Source organism: Callithrix jacchus, chromosome 7 (assembly GCF_049354715.1).
Source record: "Callithrix jacchus isolate 240 chromosome 7, calJac240_pri, whole genome shotgun sequence".
NCBI classification, from domain to species: Eukaryota; Metazoa; Chordata; class Mammalia; order Primates; family Cebidae; genus Callithrix; species Callithrix jacchus.
This window is the reverse complement of record NC_133508.1, coordinates 98,469,241-98,490,056: the sequence shown is the minus strand read 5'-3', so window position 1 is coordinate 98,490,056 and position 20,816 is coordinate 98,469,241. Positions and strand designations below refer to the sequence as shown.

The 20,816-nt window shown below is 39.5% G+C and overlaps 1 protein-coding gene across 6 annotated transcripts in view; it reads right to left on the bottom strand.

Annotated features, from left to right (window-relative positions):
* The window catches only part of NFIA (nuclear factor I A), a 394,588-nt gene that overhangs the window by 41,904 nt on the left and 331,868 nt on the right, over positions 1-20,816 (bottom strand). For all 6 annotated transcript variants that reach the window (XM_002750888.5, XM_078332012.1, XM_009001349.5 and 3 more), the window contains 2 exons: positions 19,288-19,466; positions 16,847-17,012 (listed from right to left, as the gene is read on the bottom strand). In XM_002750888.5, coding sequence (XP_002750934.1) covers positions 16,847-17,012; positions 19,288-19,466 — 345 coding nt within the window. The remainder of the gene's footprint in view (positions 1-16,846; positions 17,013-19,287; positions 19,467-20,816) is intronic.

Genomic DNA, 20,816 nt, shown 5'->3' with positions numbered 1-20,816 from the left:
GAAGCTTTCATCTTGTCTTTGGAAAAAATATGACTGAAGAAGAAGATATTAAGATATTAAAATATTTATGCCAATGTCAACTGATGTTTATTTTTTTGAGATGGAGTCTGGCTCCATCACCCAGGCTGAAGTGCAGTGGCATAAACAGAGCTTACTGAAGCCTTGACCTCTTGAATGAGATGATTCTCATACCTCAACTTCCTGAGTAGCGGGGACTACAGGCATGATGTGCCATCATGCCCTTCTAATTTTTAAAATTATTCAGAGAGACGAGGTCTCCCTATGTTGGCCAGGCTGGTCTCAAACTCCTGGGCTTAAGTGATCCTCCCACCTTGGCCTCCCAAAGGGCTGGGATTGTAGACGTGAGCCACTACTCTCAGCCAGTTGATGTTTCTTTAAGATGAAAATAATAAAATCCCCCAAATCTGACAAACTAGAAAATGTGAGTTCAGATTGGTTGGCTTTGAAAGCCCGCAGTTAGTTTCGAGGTTTAGTTCAAATTTAGCAATCACTAAAATACGTATCATCACAGAAAGGCAGGAAAGGGAGAATATTTAGCCAGATTTCTTCTGTACAAAGGGTAAACCTAAAGAAGAGCTGCTCTTTGAATGAACACCCCTCTCTATCCCCACAGGGTGCCCAGAACGAGGCTGAGAGGCCAGTTTCACCTGGGGCTGACCTACTTGAGTGACAGCCAACTCTTCTGGCCTCAGCTGGGAGGAAATGTGAGGCATCTTGGCAGAAAAGATACAGTACGAGATTGGTGAGCTTTGAGCTTCTGAGTTTACTTCTAGATGCAGGAAGCGATGAGGTACCCTAAACCCTGGCAGCCTGGCCTATAAACCGACATGAAGTTTGAAGAGAAATTAGCCTTCTGTTTTATCAAAGACTCCAAATATACAGAAGTAGCAAACACTCACCCCCTCTTCATTCCCTTAAACTCCATCCACCAAGTCTAGCTTCTGCAGAGCATAACAGAGACATTTTAATATATTCATTTTTTTCCTCTCTCGCCAAGAGATATTTCAACCCCTGCTACGTGCCAGGCTCTGTACTGGGCACTATCAAGGCTGTGAAGGCTAGAAAGACACATTGCTATCCCCAACATGTCCTAATATCCTAATGGGGAGAGATAAGTACAGAAGATGGATACGCAAGTAACTAAAAGTAATTAATATAAAGAAAACTCTGCAGGGTGAAAAGTAAAGAAAAGGGACACGGGCAAGAGGAACAGGACAAGGTTTAAAGGGGAGGCGGAGAGGGCTTCTGGGATGGGCTGTGAAAAATGTGTTGGTTGGCAGGTTCCAGTGGACTGAGGCCACCAAGGGCACAGCACATGCAGAGGAACCGAGGCAGGGAAGGGAGCCAGCAAATGCTGAGGGAAAGGAGGAAACAGGGAACTTGCAAATTACATTTTGCCATACAGCAAGGGAAGGTAACATTTTAAGGATCAGAGACCTGAATGTTTGAAAATGACGGGGAAGAAGCCTGTTGAATTTATTTGAAGAGGAAGAAATAATTTACAAAATAAACAGACACCAAATTTCAATTCTAAACACCGTTAAGACAACTAGACATTCTTCCACGCTAAAGCTTTCCCTTCTTATCTCAAATATCAAGATGCACCTTCATGGGTTCCCTTATGTTCAGAAACTCAGACATATTCATGTGTGGGAGCCTTCCTCTAAAGCTAGCGAAAATTCAGTTTCATTCAAAATAGACTTACTGTATGATTCTACTACCTGCTTAGAACGTGCTAGTTATTAGACAAAAGTAATCAAAACAAGTTCAGGAACATAGACTTAAACAGAACCATGGGGATTCAAATTGCAATTTTTTTATTAAATGTTTATCAGTGACTCCTGGCAGTAAAGGAAGCGTGCCTAAGAAGCATTCAGTTGCAAGCTGAAACAGGGAGATGACTAAAGACCTCACTGAAATAATTTCCCGAATCTTTTAACTGCACTGTCATACTATTCAAAAAAAAAAAAAAAAAAAGGCCCTGTGAGAAAACTTTCATTTCTAAAAAAAAAATGCAGAAACTGTTAGAAAATAGATTGGCTAATTTCTAAATGAAACCATTACAATTAAACTCATTTAAAAATTTGAACAGCACTGCTTCTTACAAGGTCACAAAAGAAATGCTGGAAAATATTGGAGTGTTTCTCCTTCAAAGAAATCAATCAGTATCGACAAGTTTACTGGGGCTGGGTTAGTATTACTGATATCATTATATAGTTAGAGAAAGAGCCTTTTAAAAACCTACAGGCTTTACTTATACATGACCCAATATTCAGAGACTTAGAAATCCTAACATGATGGAATGGATGTTGTTTTTATCCAGATGTTTAGCATCTAGAGGATGACTAAGCTTACTTTCTATTATTTTGATTACATCTGTACAGCTCCCTCATCCTGTTATTTCTGCGAATCTTTCGTCTTTCCAAACAAGTTACCAACAGCAACAACAAGAACTCACAACCCTCAGGGCCCAGAATTAAAGCCTCCTTATCGCTAGTAAATTATTACACAACAACATGCCCACAAGCTTCCTTCCTGAAAAGCTAATGAGTTCTAACTTTAATATACTAGCATTGCATAAAGTGTATGATAACTATTTGTATGGCATGTCTAAGGTGTCAAGAATCTACAAAATTCATGGAAAGAATTGGGCTGGCCAGATGGCTTTGCTCTGTTGGTATTTCTATTTGTATTAAGAATGCTAAGGGCAGTAGGAGGTCAAGTTATATCAGAATTTGGGGTCAAATGTATAGAAAGGGAGGTAAGACAATTCATGTTATAATGTGCACACAGAGAGGAGACCAGAGTAACCCTTCAACTGAAGACGCTTTGACCTTGTATTACCAAAACCCGTGTAAGAAGAAGGCACTTTACAATGAGTGCAGTGAGTGTTTCCTGTAGCCAATCTTTTTTTTTTTTTTTAAATGACAGTCTTGCTCTGTCACCAGGCTAGAACGCAGTGGCAGGATCTTGACTCACTGCAACCTCTGCCTCCCAGGTTCAAGTGACTCTCCTGCCTCAGCCTCCCAAGTAGCCGAGACTACAGGTGTGTGCCATCATGCTCAGCCAGTTTTTTTTCTTTTTATATTTTTAGTAGAGACAAGGTTTCACCATGTTGGCCAGGAGGATGGCCTCGATTTCTTGACCTGGGTGATCCATCTGCCTCGGCCTCCCAAAGTGCTGGGATTACAGGCATGAGCCACCGTGCCTGGCCTTTTTTTGTTTATTTGTTTTTTTTTGTTTTTTTTTTTTGAGACAGAGTTTCGCTCTTGTTCCCCAGGCTGGAGTGCAATGGCGCAATCTCGGCTCACCGCAACCTCCGCCTCCTGGGTTCAGGCTATTCTCCTGCCTCAGCCTCCCGAGTAGCTGGAATTACAGGCATGCGCCACCATGCCCAGCTAATTTTTGTATCTTTAATAGAGACGGGGTGTTTATTTGTTTTTAAGAGACAGGGTCTTTTGTCACCCAGGCTGGAATGGAGTGCAGTTACCACTGTGTAAGAAGATCACAGCTCACTGCAGCCTCAAACTCCTGGAGGCTCAAGTGATTCTCTCACCTCAGCTTTCCCAGTAGTTAGGACTAAAGGCACATGCCACAATGCCCAGCTAATTTTTTTACTTTTATGTTTTGTAGAGGTAGGGGTCATGCTTTGTTGCTCAGGCTGGTCTGGGAACCTGGTTTCAAGCAATCTTCCTGTGATGGCCTCCCAAAGTGCTGGGGTTACAGGTGCAAGCCACTGCACCTGGCCACCAGTCTGTCTGTTTGAACTGCCTGTAGCATTATTTCTCATAATAGTTTTTAATGGCTAACAGTACAATTTTGTTTTAGTTCACTTAAAATTTATTTCTGCCAACTAATCCAAATTCTATGACTGTCATTTATTTTTATGTGTATGCTGTGTGTTGCTCAATTGATAGAAAATATTTATTGATGAGAAGCAACCACGTATATAGGTAGGGACAGGTGAAAGTTATATTAAATAGCCACAGGGAATAAACCCTGGATTCAGCTGGGGTTTGCTAAAAATAGAAACATAGATCAATATATTGGATTGCTCTCTCTTGAAAGAATTCTGCAGACTCTCAAAAGGCAGTGCAACTCTGGAAATTTACTTTGGGAATTTATCTTTCACAAACACTAATAATATAGATAAAGGGTTATGCTACAAGATGTTCATTACATCATTATGTATAAGAGCAACAAATTGGAATCAACTTACTAGTTAATGCTTCATCCATAAACTGGAATATTTGCAGCCATTAATAATATTTTTAAATAATAGTTAATGCCACTGTAATGTGTTTATAAGATGAAATAAGAATCATTAAAGAACTGTATAATACACACATATACATACATATATCATGATCCATTATGATTAAAATATGCACAGAAAATGACTGGAAAATATGAGAGAGTGATTATCTTTGAAGGCTGAGATTATGGATGATATTTTTTCTTTTCTGAGATGGGTCTTGCTCTGTTGCCCAGGCTAGAGTCCAGTGGCTTTAACACAGCTCACTGCAGCCTTGACCTCCTGGCTAAGTGATCTTCCTGCCTCAGCCTCCCAGTGTGCTGGGATTACAGGTGTGTGCCATTGCACCCAGCCAGATTATGGATGATTTTTAAATAACTGCCAGTAATTTTTAATCTTAAATAAAACACAGTTGGAACCTGAAAATCTCAAGTAATACTTCTTTTGGAGGCAGTGCAACATAGCCAGTAGAAAATAAATTTTAAGAACCAGCAAATCCTGGATTGAATTCATTAGATCTCTTATTAGAAATGTGGTTTTGGCAAGTGAGTTAACCTCTCTGAACTTCTCTAAAGAGAGTCCAGCATAATGGACATTATTTATTCCAAGCCCCCTTTTTTTTAAAAGATGGGGTTTCTCCATGTTGGTCAAGGTGGTCTCGAACTCCCAACCTCAGGTGATCCGCCCGCCTCAACCTCCCAAAGTGCTGGGATTACAGGTGTCCACCATACCCAGCTACTCCCAGCCCTTCACCTAAGGCTTTATCTGTCTGTGATGTCCAACACGTCACTCTCCTCACAGAAACAGTCCAAAGAGTGATCCCTATGGAGATGCTTTGAAAATAGGATGGGAAATCCCTAGAATTCCAATGTTAATATAGTTGACACAATTAAAGAAAAATACCAATATCATTTAATCAGGGACTATTGATTCCAATATCTGATAAGGGACATTATGCCCCCAACATATCTGCCTTCCAACAATTAAAAAAGGTAACATCCAAACTTCTCAAGGGTTAACGTTATAATCAGTCTCATGCAATTTGAAAAGGTGTAAATTGGCAGAACCTTTCTGAAAGCAATTCCATAATGTGTATCAAAAGGAATGTTCATACTGTTTGTATTAGCAATTCCAATTCTAGAAATCTATCCTAAGAAAATTATTAGAGTTGGGGACAAAAATATATGTCTAAGGATATACTGGAGCATACTCTGTAGGCTGGAAGAAGAAAAGTTAATGTCCTGCAGTAGGAAAATAGGTAAAAATTATTTAAAATTCCATTTCTTATTATTTGAGTAAGAAAAGGCATAAAATTTGAATTAATGGCATGTTAAGTATTATATTCAGTATGGTCACAATCATTTTATATGTGCATGTTTGTGTATACACACACACACACACACACACACACACAAAGATGAGGAAACAAGAACAAAACGTTAATAGTTGATTACAGGAGAATATAATCTTCTTTTTTATGCTTTTCTGTATTTTCCAAATTTCCTAAAATGGCATATATTATCTTGATAACGAAAGATTTAAACTCATCTGTCATCTGAAATAAAAAACTAAGGCAAACACAACAGCTGACTGGGTTATGATGACCCAAATGAACGGAATCATCCAATGTTCTGTTTCTTTTTGCTATTCCTTCTTTGCAATGTCTATCTCTTAATCCTTTTCCTGCTTTGGTTTCCGTGTTTTTCATCTATTTCAATGTACCCAGGATGGTGTTATTCTTGATGCGATGTAAAAAATTTTTAATGGGGTGTTTCAGGATTTTTAAGGGAAAGCTGTATGATATCACACCTCTAAACATAATATGTGTCCTGGCAGAGTAGTTGGACTCCAAAGTCCTGGCTTGGAGCCCAACAGACTTGGAATTGAACTTTGCTCAGTTTCATCTCCTTAAAAAGGGGCTAACAATTCCAATCATGTAGATTTATAATAACAAATGCAACTAATGTAATGCATATGAAAATACCTCTCAAAATGTTGATTTTTAATAATTCTTTTCATTTAAAAAATTTAGACACTAAAATATTAGACTACATAAAATTAAAATGCTCTAAAAATATATTTATAACAAATTACGTTATTGGGTAGTACATGTACCTTTATATTTAATGGGTTTGTAAGGCAGAACCTGCAACCAAATAATAGCTACTGTGAATAAAAATGCTCACCTTACACTGAACCCCATGCTCTCCACGAGGGGGAAAAGAGCATTATTCTTTACAAGAAAAAATCACACATTTTTGGTATTGCTCCAAAAGTTGAGGTTAGTATAGCTAAAAGCCAGATGTATAAAAATTGCCAAGGATTTCATGAACTCCCCCATGTGTGAGTATGTGATTTGGATCACTGTCATTCCTGAAGTATCGACAAGATTATTAGATCACTAGACAAATCTTTTTAAGAATAAATAAATCATCATATTTGATATAAAAGGAGGACTGAAAACTTAGTAATGTCTTTCTCACTGGATAAGGCACCAAAAAACTGTCGGCCAACAACCTTGTCCCCTTTCCTGGAGTAAACCACCATTACCAGTTTCCATCCTTCCACATACAATCCAGCGTGTACATGCATCCACACTCCCATGCAGCGTTCCCTACATATTTCTTAGTACTCTCCTTTGCCGAATTAATGTAATAATAAAACTCAAAGATTAGTCCATGAATTCATGGAGATAGAACTATCTTTCTATTTATTTTTTTAATTTATATATATATTCTTTCACTTTAGGTTCTGGGGTACATGTGCAGATCATGCAGGATTGTTGCATAGGTACGTACATGGCAATATGTTTTGCTGCCTCGATCCCCCATCACCCATATCTGGCATTACTCCCCATGTTATCCCTCCCTAATCTCTCTACCCCCACTGTCCCTCCCCCAGTCCCCCCCAACAGACCCGAGTGTGTGATGCTCCCCTCCCTGTGCCCATGTGTTCTCATTGTTTGATACCTGTCTATGAGTGAGACCATGCAGTGTTTGATTTCCTGTTCTTGTGTCAGTTTGCTGAGAAGGATGGTTTCCAGGTTCATCCATGTCCCTACAAAGGACACGAATTCATCGTTTTTTATGGCTGTGTAGTATTCCATTGTGTATATGTGCTACGTTTTCCCTGTCCAGTCTATCATTGATAGACATTTGGGTTGGTTCCAGGTCTTTGCTATTGTAAACAGTGCTGCAATAAACATACCTGTGCATGTGTCTTTATAATAGAATGATTAATAATCCTTTGGATATATACCCAGAAATGGGAATGCTGGGTCAAAGGGCATTTCTATTCCTAGGTCCTTGAGGAATCATCACATTGTCTTCCACAATGGTTGCACTAATTTATACTCCCACCAACAGTGTAAAAATGTTCCTATTTCTCCACATCCTCTCCAGCATCTGTTGTGTCCAGATTTTTTAATGATCGCCATTCTAACTGGCGTGAGATGGTATCTCAATGTGTCTTTGATTTGTATTTCTCTAATGACTGGTGATGATGAGCATGTTTTCATGTTTGTTGGCCTCATATGTGTCTTCTTTTGAAAAGTGGCTGTTCATATCTGTCGCCCACTTTTTGTATAATATTCATATTGGTGGGTGTTTCAGTTATTATCAGTCTCTTAATCAATGTTGCAATCAATACTTTATGTATAGCTTTCTTCATATATTGAAGCCATGTATACATGGCTTGCATGTAAAATTTATATATGTACTAATATATGTACAAAATTTAAACATTAATTTTTTTGTTATAAAATTTATTACACACATTTAAATTTTATAAAAACATAAAAAACTAAAATGTCCTCTGAAGAGGCTGAACCAATTTACAGTCCTTTAATAACGTAAGAGAATGTCTGTTTTTCACATCCTTACCAATACTGTGTTAAGACACCTTTCGGTCTTTGCTGATCTAATGGGTAAAAATATTATTCTAGTTTTAATCAGTATTGCTCTCATGCTACACGAATGAGATGTCTTTCAAATGTTTTCCCTTTCTCTCTGTTTATATCCTTTTCTTGTCTTTCTGTTGGATTGTTGGTCTTTCTCTTACTACTTTTTAAAAACAGTTTATATGTTAGATGATTTAGCTCTGTCACATGTTACAAGTTTTTCTCTATCTTTTGTCTTTTGACTTTATGGTGATTTTTCCACCGTCAAGTATCCACCAATTTTGGATACTTTCCTTTCATGAATGCTGGTTTTTTGGCATTACTTAGAAAGCCCTTCCTTACTTCAATATTATAAAAATTTGCCCTGTATTTTCGTGTGCTATTTTAGGGCTTAACATTCTATTTTTAGTTCCAGGTGAAATTTATTTTGATGTAAGACATATGATTCTTTCCAGACTGTCCCAATACATTTTACTGACTAACCCCTTTTGCTCCACTAATATAAAACACCACTGCTATCACAGATTAAAATACTGTATGTATTTGGGTCTCTTTCATAATCTCCCAATTTTTGAAACATAATGAGATAGCAGCAGCGCTATAGAGAAATTAAAATCAATGTGGAAATAGAGCAAAGTAAAATAAGTTGCCGGGCACTAAGTCACATCAGACCTTAACCTAAGGGTAGGTGAGAACAACGAGAGAGTTTGAGGATTGTTCTGTATCCTGCCTGTGGTGTCGGTTACAAGAACGTTATTAACACACAGAGCTGTACACTAAAAAGTGAATTGTACTGAATGTAAAATTTCTAAATTAAGAAACAGAACAGTAACACAGTCCGGGCATCACTAATGAAAAAATGTTCTGTGAATGGGAGCCACTAACTCCTTTTTTCCATTCTTTCTCAAAATCTACTGGCTCTTCTCTGAAAGAGGAAACACAGTCCTTATGTCTCCCCTCAAATTTTCTGCTCTCTTCCTTTACCTACTAATTAGACGCACTCTGAAACAGAAACCAATGCATGCTAAAGTATAGACAACTACTAGCATCTTCCTCTATACTTCTCCCATAGGGTTTTCACTGCACACACACACACACACACACACACACACACACACACACACAAAAGCAGCAGCAGCAGCAACTTTGGACTAAATTAAAGATCCTCATGCAACAACCAAGCCTATGAACTCTAGGTTGAAGGTGAACTGGATGGAAATCATGACTCTACCACTCTGGCTGAGTGACACTGAGAAAGTTAGCTTATCTCTCCATGTATTGTCTTTCTCAATCTGGGTACAAGAGAATTTATTTCATAGGATTATCGTGAGGATGAAGTGAGATAATACACATATAAAAACATTTTGTAAAGTGGCCTGGGCATGGCAGCTCAAGTCTGTAATCCCAGCACTTCGGGAGGCCGAGGCTGGTGGACTGCTTGAGTCCAGGAGTTTGGGACCAGCCTGGCCAACATGACGAAACCCTGTCTCTACTAAAAATACAAAAATTAGCCAGGCATGGTGGTGTGCGTCTATAATCCCAGCTACTCGGGAGGCTGAGGCATGAGAATCGCCTGAACCAGAAAGATGAAGGTTGCAGTGAGTGGAGATTGCACCACTGCACTCCAGCCTGGGTGACAGAGCGAGACTCCTTTGCAGAAAAACAAACAAACAAACAAACAATTTGTAAAGTGTCAGACACATCTGTAAAAGCAAAATACTTTGTTGTCGTTAATTTCAGACAGTAGCAGACAGCTGTGGCTCCCCCCAGAACCAGAAATCTAGTCACATTGTTTTGTAATTTGTTCAGTTACAGTAAAAGGTAGCAGAAAAAGCATGGAATGGCCTGTGTTTGAGTCCCCACCAAACTACCCTGGGAATGTAATCTTAGGGAAAGTAATCTCCATCTACCAATCTCAGTTTCCTTGCCTATGAAATCCTGACCTCACAGGAGTGTTGAGAAGATGGGATGAGGTAATATATATGTAAAAACAGCTTTGCTAACCAAAAAGCACATGTTAATTCAACACATGCTAATTATTATACTAAACATTTTAAATCCCAGTCATAGATTGTTATGTTCTTGGCTAACAAATTCATATTCATTTGTATAATGAATATATACAAGATTCATCAAAGATATAAAAATAAATAATAAAGGTAACTTATTATATGCTTCTATTTTAATAGAATTCTAGTTGAAAAAAATTCAAAGTTCATAGTGAAGAAGGCATGGAGAAACATATTGATGAGTCTTTTATGCATTTTTAAATTGAATTTTTGTGTTCCTAATTAAAAAAAGAAAGTATGCATGTCTTATCTTCCATCATAATTCAAAAGTGTTTTTTCTCTTTCTATTCGATTTCTAGATTATGATGGCAATCTTCTTTTTCTTCTGGAAAAGTCCATTTTTATAGTATATTGATTCCAATCAACAACATAAAAATTGGAACTTAAAGTACAATTAACAAAGAATTGTGTATTTTAAATTACCATAGCACAAACGTAATGAAAGATAACTCCCATGCCTGAGCTGTTCTCAGGACTCTTAGGTCAATTCATTCATTGTACTACATGTTCAAAAAGGAGTCTCTTCTCAATTTAATGAGATGATGCACACGGAAAAACCTAGTCACCTGCAAAGAGCTGCAATAGGCAGCAGGTTACTATGATTAGTCCAGCAGTAAGATGTCTGACAGGCATCTCAAATGTAACTTGGTCAGACCAAACTTCTCATCTCCACCCATCACCCAGAGATGCTCCTCCTGTGGTCTTCTCATCTCAGCTGCTGGCAATTCTATTTTACTAGCTCAGGTCATAAAGTTAGGCATCATCACCAATTCTTCTCAACCCACATCTAATGTATTAGCAAATCTTGTCAGCTCTACCCTTCAAATATACCTGGAACCCACTTACTTCTCATCACCCCTATTGCCTCCATGTTGGTACAGGTCATCAGCGACTCTTGCCTGGATGATTGCAATAGTGCCCCTCCGCATCAACCCTGCCTGTTACAGTTTTCTCCATTGTACTTACTGGCCCTTAATTCAATAATTTACTTATATTTTGATTATTGTTTATCCCCGTTCACTAAAATGCAAGCACAACCAGGGCAGGGGATTTTTATCCATTTTGTTCACTTTTGCATTCCTTATACCTAGAATACTGGCTGGCGTGTATGAGATGCTCATTTTATTTATTGGAAAAAAACATATTTTTAACTCTTTGCTTTAATTCTTTAATTCTTGCTCCTGGCAATCGATTTTCAACAAAACCTTCAGAACGTTTCTATTAAAATCTAGATGGTAATCTCCTCTCTGCCCCATCATCTCACTCAGGGTAAATGCCAAAGTTCTTACAAGAATCTAGTGTTATTTCTGTTTCTAAAATCTAGGAGGCATCACCTCTCTGCCCCATCCCACTCAGGGTAATGCCGAAGTCCTTACAAGAACCAGTGGGATTTCTATTTCCAAGGCCCCAAATGCATCCTCACTCCACTCTGATCTCACCTCCTGCTCTTATTGCCTCACTGACCTTAAAACATTGGTTTGCCTTTTTACTGGCTGCTCCTTCTGCTTGGAAACCTCTCCTCCTCAGGCATCCTGGCTCACCCTCTCATCTTTGTCCAGGCTTTCTTCAAATTAGTCCTTCTCAAATAGCCTTCCTGTGACTACCCTGCTTAGAGCTGCATCCCTCCCCTGCTGGCTTGACTTCCCTATGTAGTACTTACATATCACCATCTTATATCCACCTACCTTTCATATTATTTCATTCACTGGCTTTCTTCTCTCTCTAGAATCAAAGTTCCATAAGGTCAGGGATTCCCTGCTAAATCCTAGCACCTAGAAAAGTGCTTTCCATGTAGCTGATGCTCAATAAATATTTGAGCATAAAAAAAAAATGAAAGAAGTGGCCTTTTTTCAGCAGGTGTCAAAACCCACACAGGTAGTTAATCTGTGGGAATGGAACCTATTCATTGTGAAATGGTCATTACAGGTTATGCCTTCCATTTGTCAGTATCCTAGAGAGACCTGGCACAGTCTATCAATCTTTCTCCAAACAAATCAACATTATAAAAATTCTTCTTTCCCAATCCCCACTTCCCTGCTTCTTAGGGCACTGGTAAGGATTTTTCCCATTAAAATGTATTTATTTCACAGGAAATTTTTTTTCCCCCAGATCTGCCTTCCCCCTGTTTCTCTGGCCACAGCTGCAAAATTTAATATTAGTGCCAGAGGCAACCGATTAGTTAAAAAATACATACTCTGCTCCAGGCTGGCATCCATTTGTATTTCATTATAAGAGGATATTAAAAATGATGCCTTGGACTTTTAACCATGTACAGCACAGCACATCTGTTACCCCTGTTTGTTTTGATAATCTGACTATGAGAGTGAGTATAACAGTTAGTATTATTCCCATTGACACAGGCCTAGAAAAGTTGATAATACAGAGGTGCCTGGCATGTTTTCCTACTTTTATTTTTATTTTTTACGTATTTTTTGGAACAAGGTCTCACACTGTCACCCAAGCTGGAGTACAGTGACATGACCCTGGCTCACTGCACGCTGGACCTCCTGGACTCAAGCAATTCTCCTGCCTCAGCCTCCCATGTAGCTGGAACTACAGGTGCACAGCACCATGCCCAACTAATTTTTATATTTTTTTGTAGAGACAGGGCTTCATCATGTTGCCCAGGCTGGTCTCGAACTCCTGAGCTCCAGTGATCTGCCCTTCTAGGCCTCCCAAATTGCTGGAACTACAGAAGTGAGCCATCAAGCCCAGCCCCTATATTTATTTTTAAAATTGTATTTTGTTGCAAGTCATCATCACCTCAAACTCCTAAAAAGAAAAGGCTCTTATGTCATGCAGTTAACATTTTTGAGAATAGCCTCCATTTCAGACATCAAACTGTTGGGATGCTGAGCATATGTACTGAATACCCTGTCATTCATGTTCCTTCTTGCTAAAGTTGAGCTCTAAGAAACTGACAAGATAAACAGAATCCAACCAACCGGTGTTTTTAATTTCTAAAAAGCACCTGATTTACAAAACTATACTTTTGCCCTACATTTTTATCTAGTGGTAATCCAATTTTAGGCCCTTGAGCTGGTTTCAGAAGAAAAGTGCTACCTTCTCTTAAGACACCAGGATGTTATCCCTACTAGATAGCTTAGTTTTAGAGAACTCTAAAATATCTTTACCTGAAGGCCCACACTGGAACAAACTCCCTCCCATGTCTTCTTATGGCACCTAAACAGACCTTTATCCCAGTCTCATCCTGTGTAAACTGCCTGTTTACCTGTCCCTCAATAAATCCCCATTTCTTGAGAGCAAGGATCCATCATCTCTGAATCCCATGCACTAACACAGCCATACCACATGATAGGTGTTTGATAGGTACAGGCTGAATAAATGAATGAAAAAAGGGAGTCATCAAAGATGAACATTAAGGGAGAAGCTACTTCATTCCTGATATTTATTTCCTTCCATTCACTCTTAGCTTTTCTCCACCCCCTGCCACCTATTACCCTCTAGATTATAGAGCTTCAAAGGAAAAATTGGACATGACTAGTCTTCCCCTCCCCACCCAGTCTCTCTTTGGGGACAGGTGCTTGTGGGAAGCACACTGCCACCTGCACCTTCATGCCACCAGCTTTATAGGGTAGGGCGGATCATATGTAGGAAGCGCTGCTGTGGTCTAGCCCTGCCAGTGACCAGGTTGCTATGACAGTGTAACTGGGGGTTACACGGTGTTAGGAAGTGCTCTTGCCCACAGTTATAAACTAAATTCTCTAGTAACAAAGGTGATATTTTGTTTTCTATCTGATTTTTAAAAAATATTTTATTTATCAATTGGTTTAGAAATCAGGGCATGGGAGAGGACTTTTTAAAATGAGGGCCCTTAAATCCCCTCCGAATAACGATGAGTGAGCTTTAAGATTTTTAATTTCAAAGGCTTCTCCTGCTCTATACATTGCAGCTCTCCCAGCCTATCACCATCTTGTTAAGAAAGCAGAAAATGGTAAGCAATAGTATGCTGTGAAACTACATATTACTATGAATTCATCATACCCTGGAAAAGCCTTTAGCTGAACAAGGGCTAAAATGGATGATGATAAAAACCTTTCTGTGCCATCAGTAGAACATTCTGTTTTATCTATATTTCTAGAATCCCATGATTCAAAAAGCAAGTATCAAACTATCTGTATCAAGCTTTGGAACTCTTTCTCGTGATATTCTCTCACCCCCACCTCACCCCAAATCTTAAGTGCCACTCTAACATGCAACCATATGAATTAGATCTGCCAAGACTCCCTCTGCCCTTCTTCCCTTAGTGCTGACAAGATGCTTGAGGCTGGGCACAAGAGGATGATAGGTATCATTGTATATACAGCACTTGGTTCAGTCCATGGAGTGGAGTCCAGAACCATGGAGCCAACTTCATCAATTCAGTTTAGGGGTTGAGTGGCTTCTCCATGTCCTACAGATATATTTTACCATTACTAGAGCCTGGAGTCTTCTACTATGTAAGAGTTTGGGCAGATAATAAAATACTCCAATGATCAGAACTGATCTCACACAAACGTGCCAGGTAGATTATCATGCACATTTTATAGAAGAGAAATTGATTCAAAGAGAAACACAGCTAGTAATTTGAAAGGTGGGCGTTTGTGCCCCCATCCTTCAGACTTAACCGCCACACACTGCTATTTCCACTCTTCTGCTGTGCCTCAGCAGAGCCTCATCCCCGTTACTGAAAAACTCATTCTGACACAGGAGTCATTGAGAGTGGAGGTGAGGATCTGTTTCCACGGAATTGATGGTATATCATATGCAGCTTTTAAAAGACTGTGGTGATGTCCTGCCCAGACAGGGAGAAGACGAGCAGAAAATGGTATGCAGAGGCAAGCACAGGGCACAACAGGCATGTGGCTATCAACCTGTAAGACAACGTCCTCATGGAATAGCTGTAAGTAGAGTCTGGGGCAGTTATTTCTCTGACTCGTTTAAAGATGTTACATAAATACACAACAAGTAGGGCACTTACTCTGTATTTACGTGACATCTTTGAACAAGCCTCAAGCCTCTGAGAAGCAGAGGCTTTCCTTCTAAGCTGAGCATCTAAGATCCACATGCCAAGCCCAGCTTGCTTCTGTGTCATTGGGCACTCGGGGTTTTCTCCTTTGTTGACAAGTGTTGACTCGCTTCTCTTACCAGGAGAAGTAGGTCTGCCCTAGTTTGCCCCTGACCTTCAATCTTTTTCCTATTGATACAGAATCCATGCACAGTGCTGCCCACTTCTGCATATATTATCCAAATGCATAAACACTAGATAACCCAAAGCTCACTCTCTGATATGTGTCCATGAGGGCCTCCAGCCATTTTCGGTTCAGTGTCCCCAGAATCAAATTCTATGAACATGGGATAAACAGGGACTCATTTTTCCTCTTTGTCTCTTTCCCTCCAGTATTCACTATCATTATTATTCCAATACTGAAGGTCAGGAAGCTGAGAGGCCCAGAATCTTCCTTCACTGTACTCATCTAGAGGACTGCCCAATCCTGATGCTTATGTCTACAAAACACTCCTCCCCATGTCTTGTTCCATCCTGCACCCATTACTGTGGTTCAAGTTCTTGGCCTTAATGCTCCTTTCCTACTCTGCTCTTACAACCTTTCCTCTGTGGATTCCTTTCCTCCTGTCTCACTTCTTTTAAACCCCCCCGAAGGCTTTCCTTAGGGCCACACTACCACAGTTCTCTGACACTTTGCTGCCTCTTTACAGCTTTAGGAAGGTGCTCATCATACCATTTATCAAGGCTAGGGCATTCATCCCCTGGGAACTCCAGCCATTGCTCTTTTTGTCATTATTCCAGGCACAAATAAAAGCCACATTTGTGCATTCAAACTATTTCTATCCCCTTGTCATCTCTAAAACATCGGAAAACATTTGGAGAATTGTCCTCTCTCTAGTTCAAGTAATCATTCCCATCATCTAAAGAGGTTGTGAAATCTTGTATTCTTTGATTAAATGTTCTCAGACTGTTCAGAGAAGAGCCAAGAGTTCTCTCCTCTTTCCATCCTAGTCTACCCTCTACCTCCATCCCCAGTCGCCATCCCAATCCCTGCCAAATGTCACCATGCAACTGCCAGGGCTACTGGCGCTTAGCTTCTGCCAGGCTCTTACTCTTAGTGAAGGGTCAATGTACACACCTTTGATCTGGACAATTTTTTCCTATTTGATGTATGAGCTATATAACTTTCAAGTGCATTTCTCTTGGACTGCAAGTTCCTGGAAGGCAGCGCTGTCCATAAGAACGAGGAACTTTTTCTAAGCAGAATCCACGCAAGTAGCTGTTGCTTGGTGATGGGGATAGCATTTGAAGTCCCTCAAGTAATATACAAAATGTAATAGCTTGTAACTTGATTTCAGTCCTAGGTATGTAGCTACACCATCTCACCTCACCTAACACCCAGTGTTTTCCTTATCTGGTGGAGTACCCGAGAGTCATGTTCACTTTGATTTTCAGTCTGGCAAATTCATGCTACAACATCACTAGGGATCTGTCCCTCTTTCTAGAGCCTCTACAGTAAGGGACAGAGCCTAAGTGTACATTCCAGTACATACAGCGTTATAAGCTGACCGGCGCCTTGTTGCAGCCATACTTACTTGGTGACGTGGGGGAGGCTGCACCTCCTTCTGTTGATGTGGTCGGAGGCTTTGTGTCTGGCACCGGCAGAGGCACGGGCCTGGCCATCGGTGGTGGTGGCGGCGGCGGCAACATTGGGGTGGGAAGGAATGGGTTGTGCACCTTGCCTTGGCTGCTCCCATTGGGCTGTGAGCATGGGGATAGAAAACACACATACAAGAAAAAGAAGAAAGAGACAGCAACCATTAGCTGCTTCTGAAAACAAAACAGTCAGCAGGCACCTTTAATGTCAATACTAAGTATCTAGCTGCTTGAATCCTTCTATAAGTCCATATGCAAACATCCTCTGTTGGGTTCTGTTTTCGAGGCATTTCACAAAAGTACTCTTAGCCACAGTGCCCAATGCATCCTTAGCCACAGGTACCCAGTGCATCCTGAACTTATCTCTTGAACTAAATTGTCCTTCTTTGCATCTGGTTTTATAAAATCACCCACCAATCATCATTCTGGATTTGTCACCTGAGTAACCAACTTTTGCTTGGCATGTTTTGTATTTTTCTGCATTAACTGCTTCCTTCATTATCATTCTCATGATTATTAAATATTTAAGTGTTTTATGGATTGTGGTATATTCCACTTGTTTCTTTACACAGATATGATAAAGTTTCCTAAATATGCACTTGAGATAAAAAGTAATATTTTATTTTCACTCTTCAAAGTTGATATTATATAACATTTAATAAATGTGTTAAGTGAACATAGAAAATTTTGTTCACATATTGTATAACATCAGGCACAGAAACTTTAGAATTCAGCTGTCAGAAGTCTGCTAGGGAAAAATATCACTTCTAATTTTGATTTAAATTATATAAGCATATGCCATAAGAGTCATATTTATTTTGCTGCCTGATGTTAAAACAACCAAATAACAGCTCTTTAACAAAAAATTCCCCTCTAAAGAGAGCAATAAAAACCATTATATTTTCAATTTTTTCAAAATCATTTTATGAAGAGACCTGCCTTAAGCCCTATAAAGTTTTGATCAAAATGCAAAACTGGGCATCTGACAGTTATATAGGGTGTCAGGACTAGTAAAAGTGTTTAAAAATTTGGATGTCAGATGCTTAAAGCTGGTGATCAGCTCAGTTTTTTCACTGTTTCCCAAGTGGCCTCCATTCAACCAACAACAGCAGTTCATATTTACTGCCCAATCAAAATTCAGTTGAAGGAGATCCTGCTGTCCCAGGCTTTTACATTTAAGCTTAATAATTTCGCAGAGGCAGTCTCACTCCCCCATCAACATTTACTCATATATTTCGTATTGCTCCTCAAAGACTACCTCGTCTGACGATCAGAACGCTGTGTTTTCTCGCCGGCAACCTTGCCTTTGCATTATTTCTGAGTGGGCTGAGAGTCCATAAGTGAATGCTTAAGAATAAGCCAAGCAAATGAATATACAAGCAAAAAGAAAAGAGGCACCATATTGATTTGTTGTCTAGACAGAAATGTATCTGCTAACACATCACCAGACATTAGCCAAAGCTGCCTGTTCTGGCTCAGATATGCAGAATCAGGTATTTCTGCAAGTGAAAAAAATCAGTGGCAGGACAGTGTGACATACTATCCTAAATTAGGCAGTAATAATTTGGGCTAATCTGTGACTTCATGCACAGTTATTAGGAGAAAAGGAAAATCAACTTTGGCTTTATGCTGGTCATTGTTTATTATTATTGGCCTTGGGATACAGCTCTCCACTGTAAACATCTAAGCCTATATCTGAAATAAAATTTGTGATTTTTAAAAATCACTTTTACATTTGGAATGCCATTTCTAATTGTGATTATTTGGTTTATTTGAGGAAAAATGAAAACATTCATGTGAAGCTATTGAACACTGTTTAGCTTTACACCCAGATAAGTGGGAAGATAATGACTTGCAGAAATAACAAACCACAATAAACTGTACTCTCAGTATCTTGAGTTCAAGTACTGGTCAACTTGATCTAAAGTGTTAGAAGACTGTATTTTTAAAAAATATCGACTTAGTTGATCTGAAACATCTGTCCCCTTCATCTCCCTACCTCTTTCTACCACCCCAAATCACTATTTAAAACTATTCGGTCTTTCTATTTTGTTAACTGTATGAGCCCTGGGGTTAGAATGCATGGGGTGGAATGATCAGCTCACAGAACTTAGAAGGTTATATAGTTCACCCTTGGGCTGATTTATATCCATAAACTTGACAGTTGCAAACTTAACACAAACACTGTTTTTAAACCCTGACTAATCACTCTTAGAGCAAGTTAACTTTCCCACAATCTAGAATAAATATGACATTTGCCTGCAGTCAGTCAGTACAACATGAGAGAGTACAATGTCACATGATCATCAGATCTTCCCTTGTTATTTTTATATTCGGCTAACATTTCTAAAGAAATGGAAAAAAAAAGAGGTTTCCTTACATTGAGGAACCCCACCTGTCCAGCCTGCTGACCAGCATCAGGGCAGACAAGTTGGACAAATTCTTTCAGCGTCTCCTGAGGGTGATAGCGGATGGCTGGGTGTGAGAAGTAAGGCCCAGGCTGCTGGATAATGGGTGATGTCGGGAAATGAAGAGTCGATGGTGTTGCATGAGGACTTGCTGCAGGAAAAGAAAACATCAGGGTTATGAAAAGAAAGACCTGCTTTGTCACAGCTGAACCCGATTCAACTTCCTCCTGTATTTCTCCTCCTGGCCCGAGTCACAGAATTGCTCATGTGACTGAATTGAACACTGGATCGGTCTGACAGATTTTCTTCCTTAAGGCTTTAAGACAAACACGGAGGTTAGATTAGGGTAGAGTTTCAAGCTGTCTTTCTATTTTCAGTGGACATGAGTTATAAAGGCATTAATAATCCTTGGTGAGGCTGAAGATTATTCATTACCTTAAGAGCCTTTTTAATGAAGCAAGCAATAAAAAATGTATTTGGTAGATTAGACCTGACTTAACTGACATTACATATGACAAATTCTAGTTTGCACATATGGATCCCCTTTCATGCCGAGCTATCCATAGACAATAATTCATTGTTAAAGCTCTTATACCCCTTTCAAGGAAATTTCTAGGGACTAATTCAGGATGAAAATTTTTTGAAGTATGTAGTAAATGATCACTTAATGAACCCATGCAATTTGGGTGCCTCACTTTACACGGATGGTTTATGTGGCCTTCAGATGCCATTTCAAATCCAAATTCAGAAATGCATATATGTGAGAGCAGGGGAACCCACAGGGTAAGCAGGCAGTGACCCCTACTAAAATGTTGGCTCTCTGCCCATAAAAACGATAAAAGACTCAGACAACTACTACTCCCTTACATTTGAACCCTGGTAAATTTCATTTGGACAAGAAGATTATGTTAGATTAAAAACCTTATGTGAGGTGCCTAATAACTTTTCTGAGGGAATTTTTGTCCTTGAATGAGAAGGATGATTGATAAAACTGGCTGGAGGATAAGAGCAGCACATGGAAAGGTTGAAGATACTCAAACCAAGTCAAGCCAAGAGAGCAGCTCTTGCTTCTCAATCAGGGTCAGAGAAACCTCTCCCAGATTAGAGGAGATGAGAGTATTTATCTCTCCTTTACTTTTTACAGTTTAAATCTTTAAACTCAAAAAGTCCTTGCAAAGAAAAATCACAGGAACATCCACATTTTGGAAAAAAGACCTTTCTAATGCCAAGAATGACTCATAATACTGAAGAGAATCCCAGTCAGCAGGCCACTACTTCTCCCATATCCCACTTGCATGGCTAAGGGCTGTAAGAAGAATGCACCTGCATTACTTGCTGGGCATGGGTTCTTTGTTCCCTACTGGGATCTCCTTATGACTAGGGCACTTTCTGACTAATGACTGAAATCCTCATACTACAGGGTTCAGAGTGACATCTGAAGTTTTCGAAGAATGGAAATGGGAGATTGGAGTAGAAGTAACTGCCCAATCCGTGTCTTATA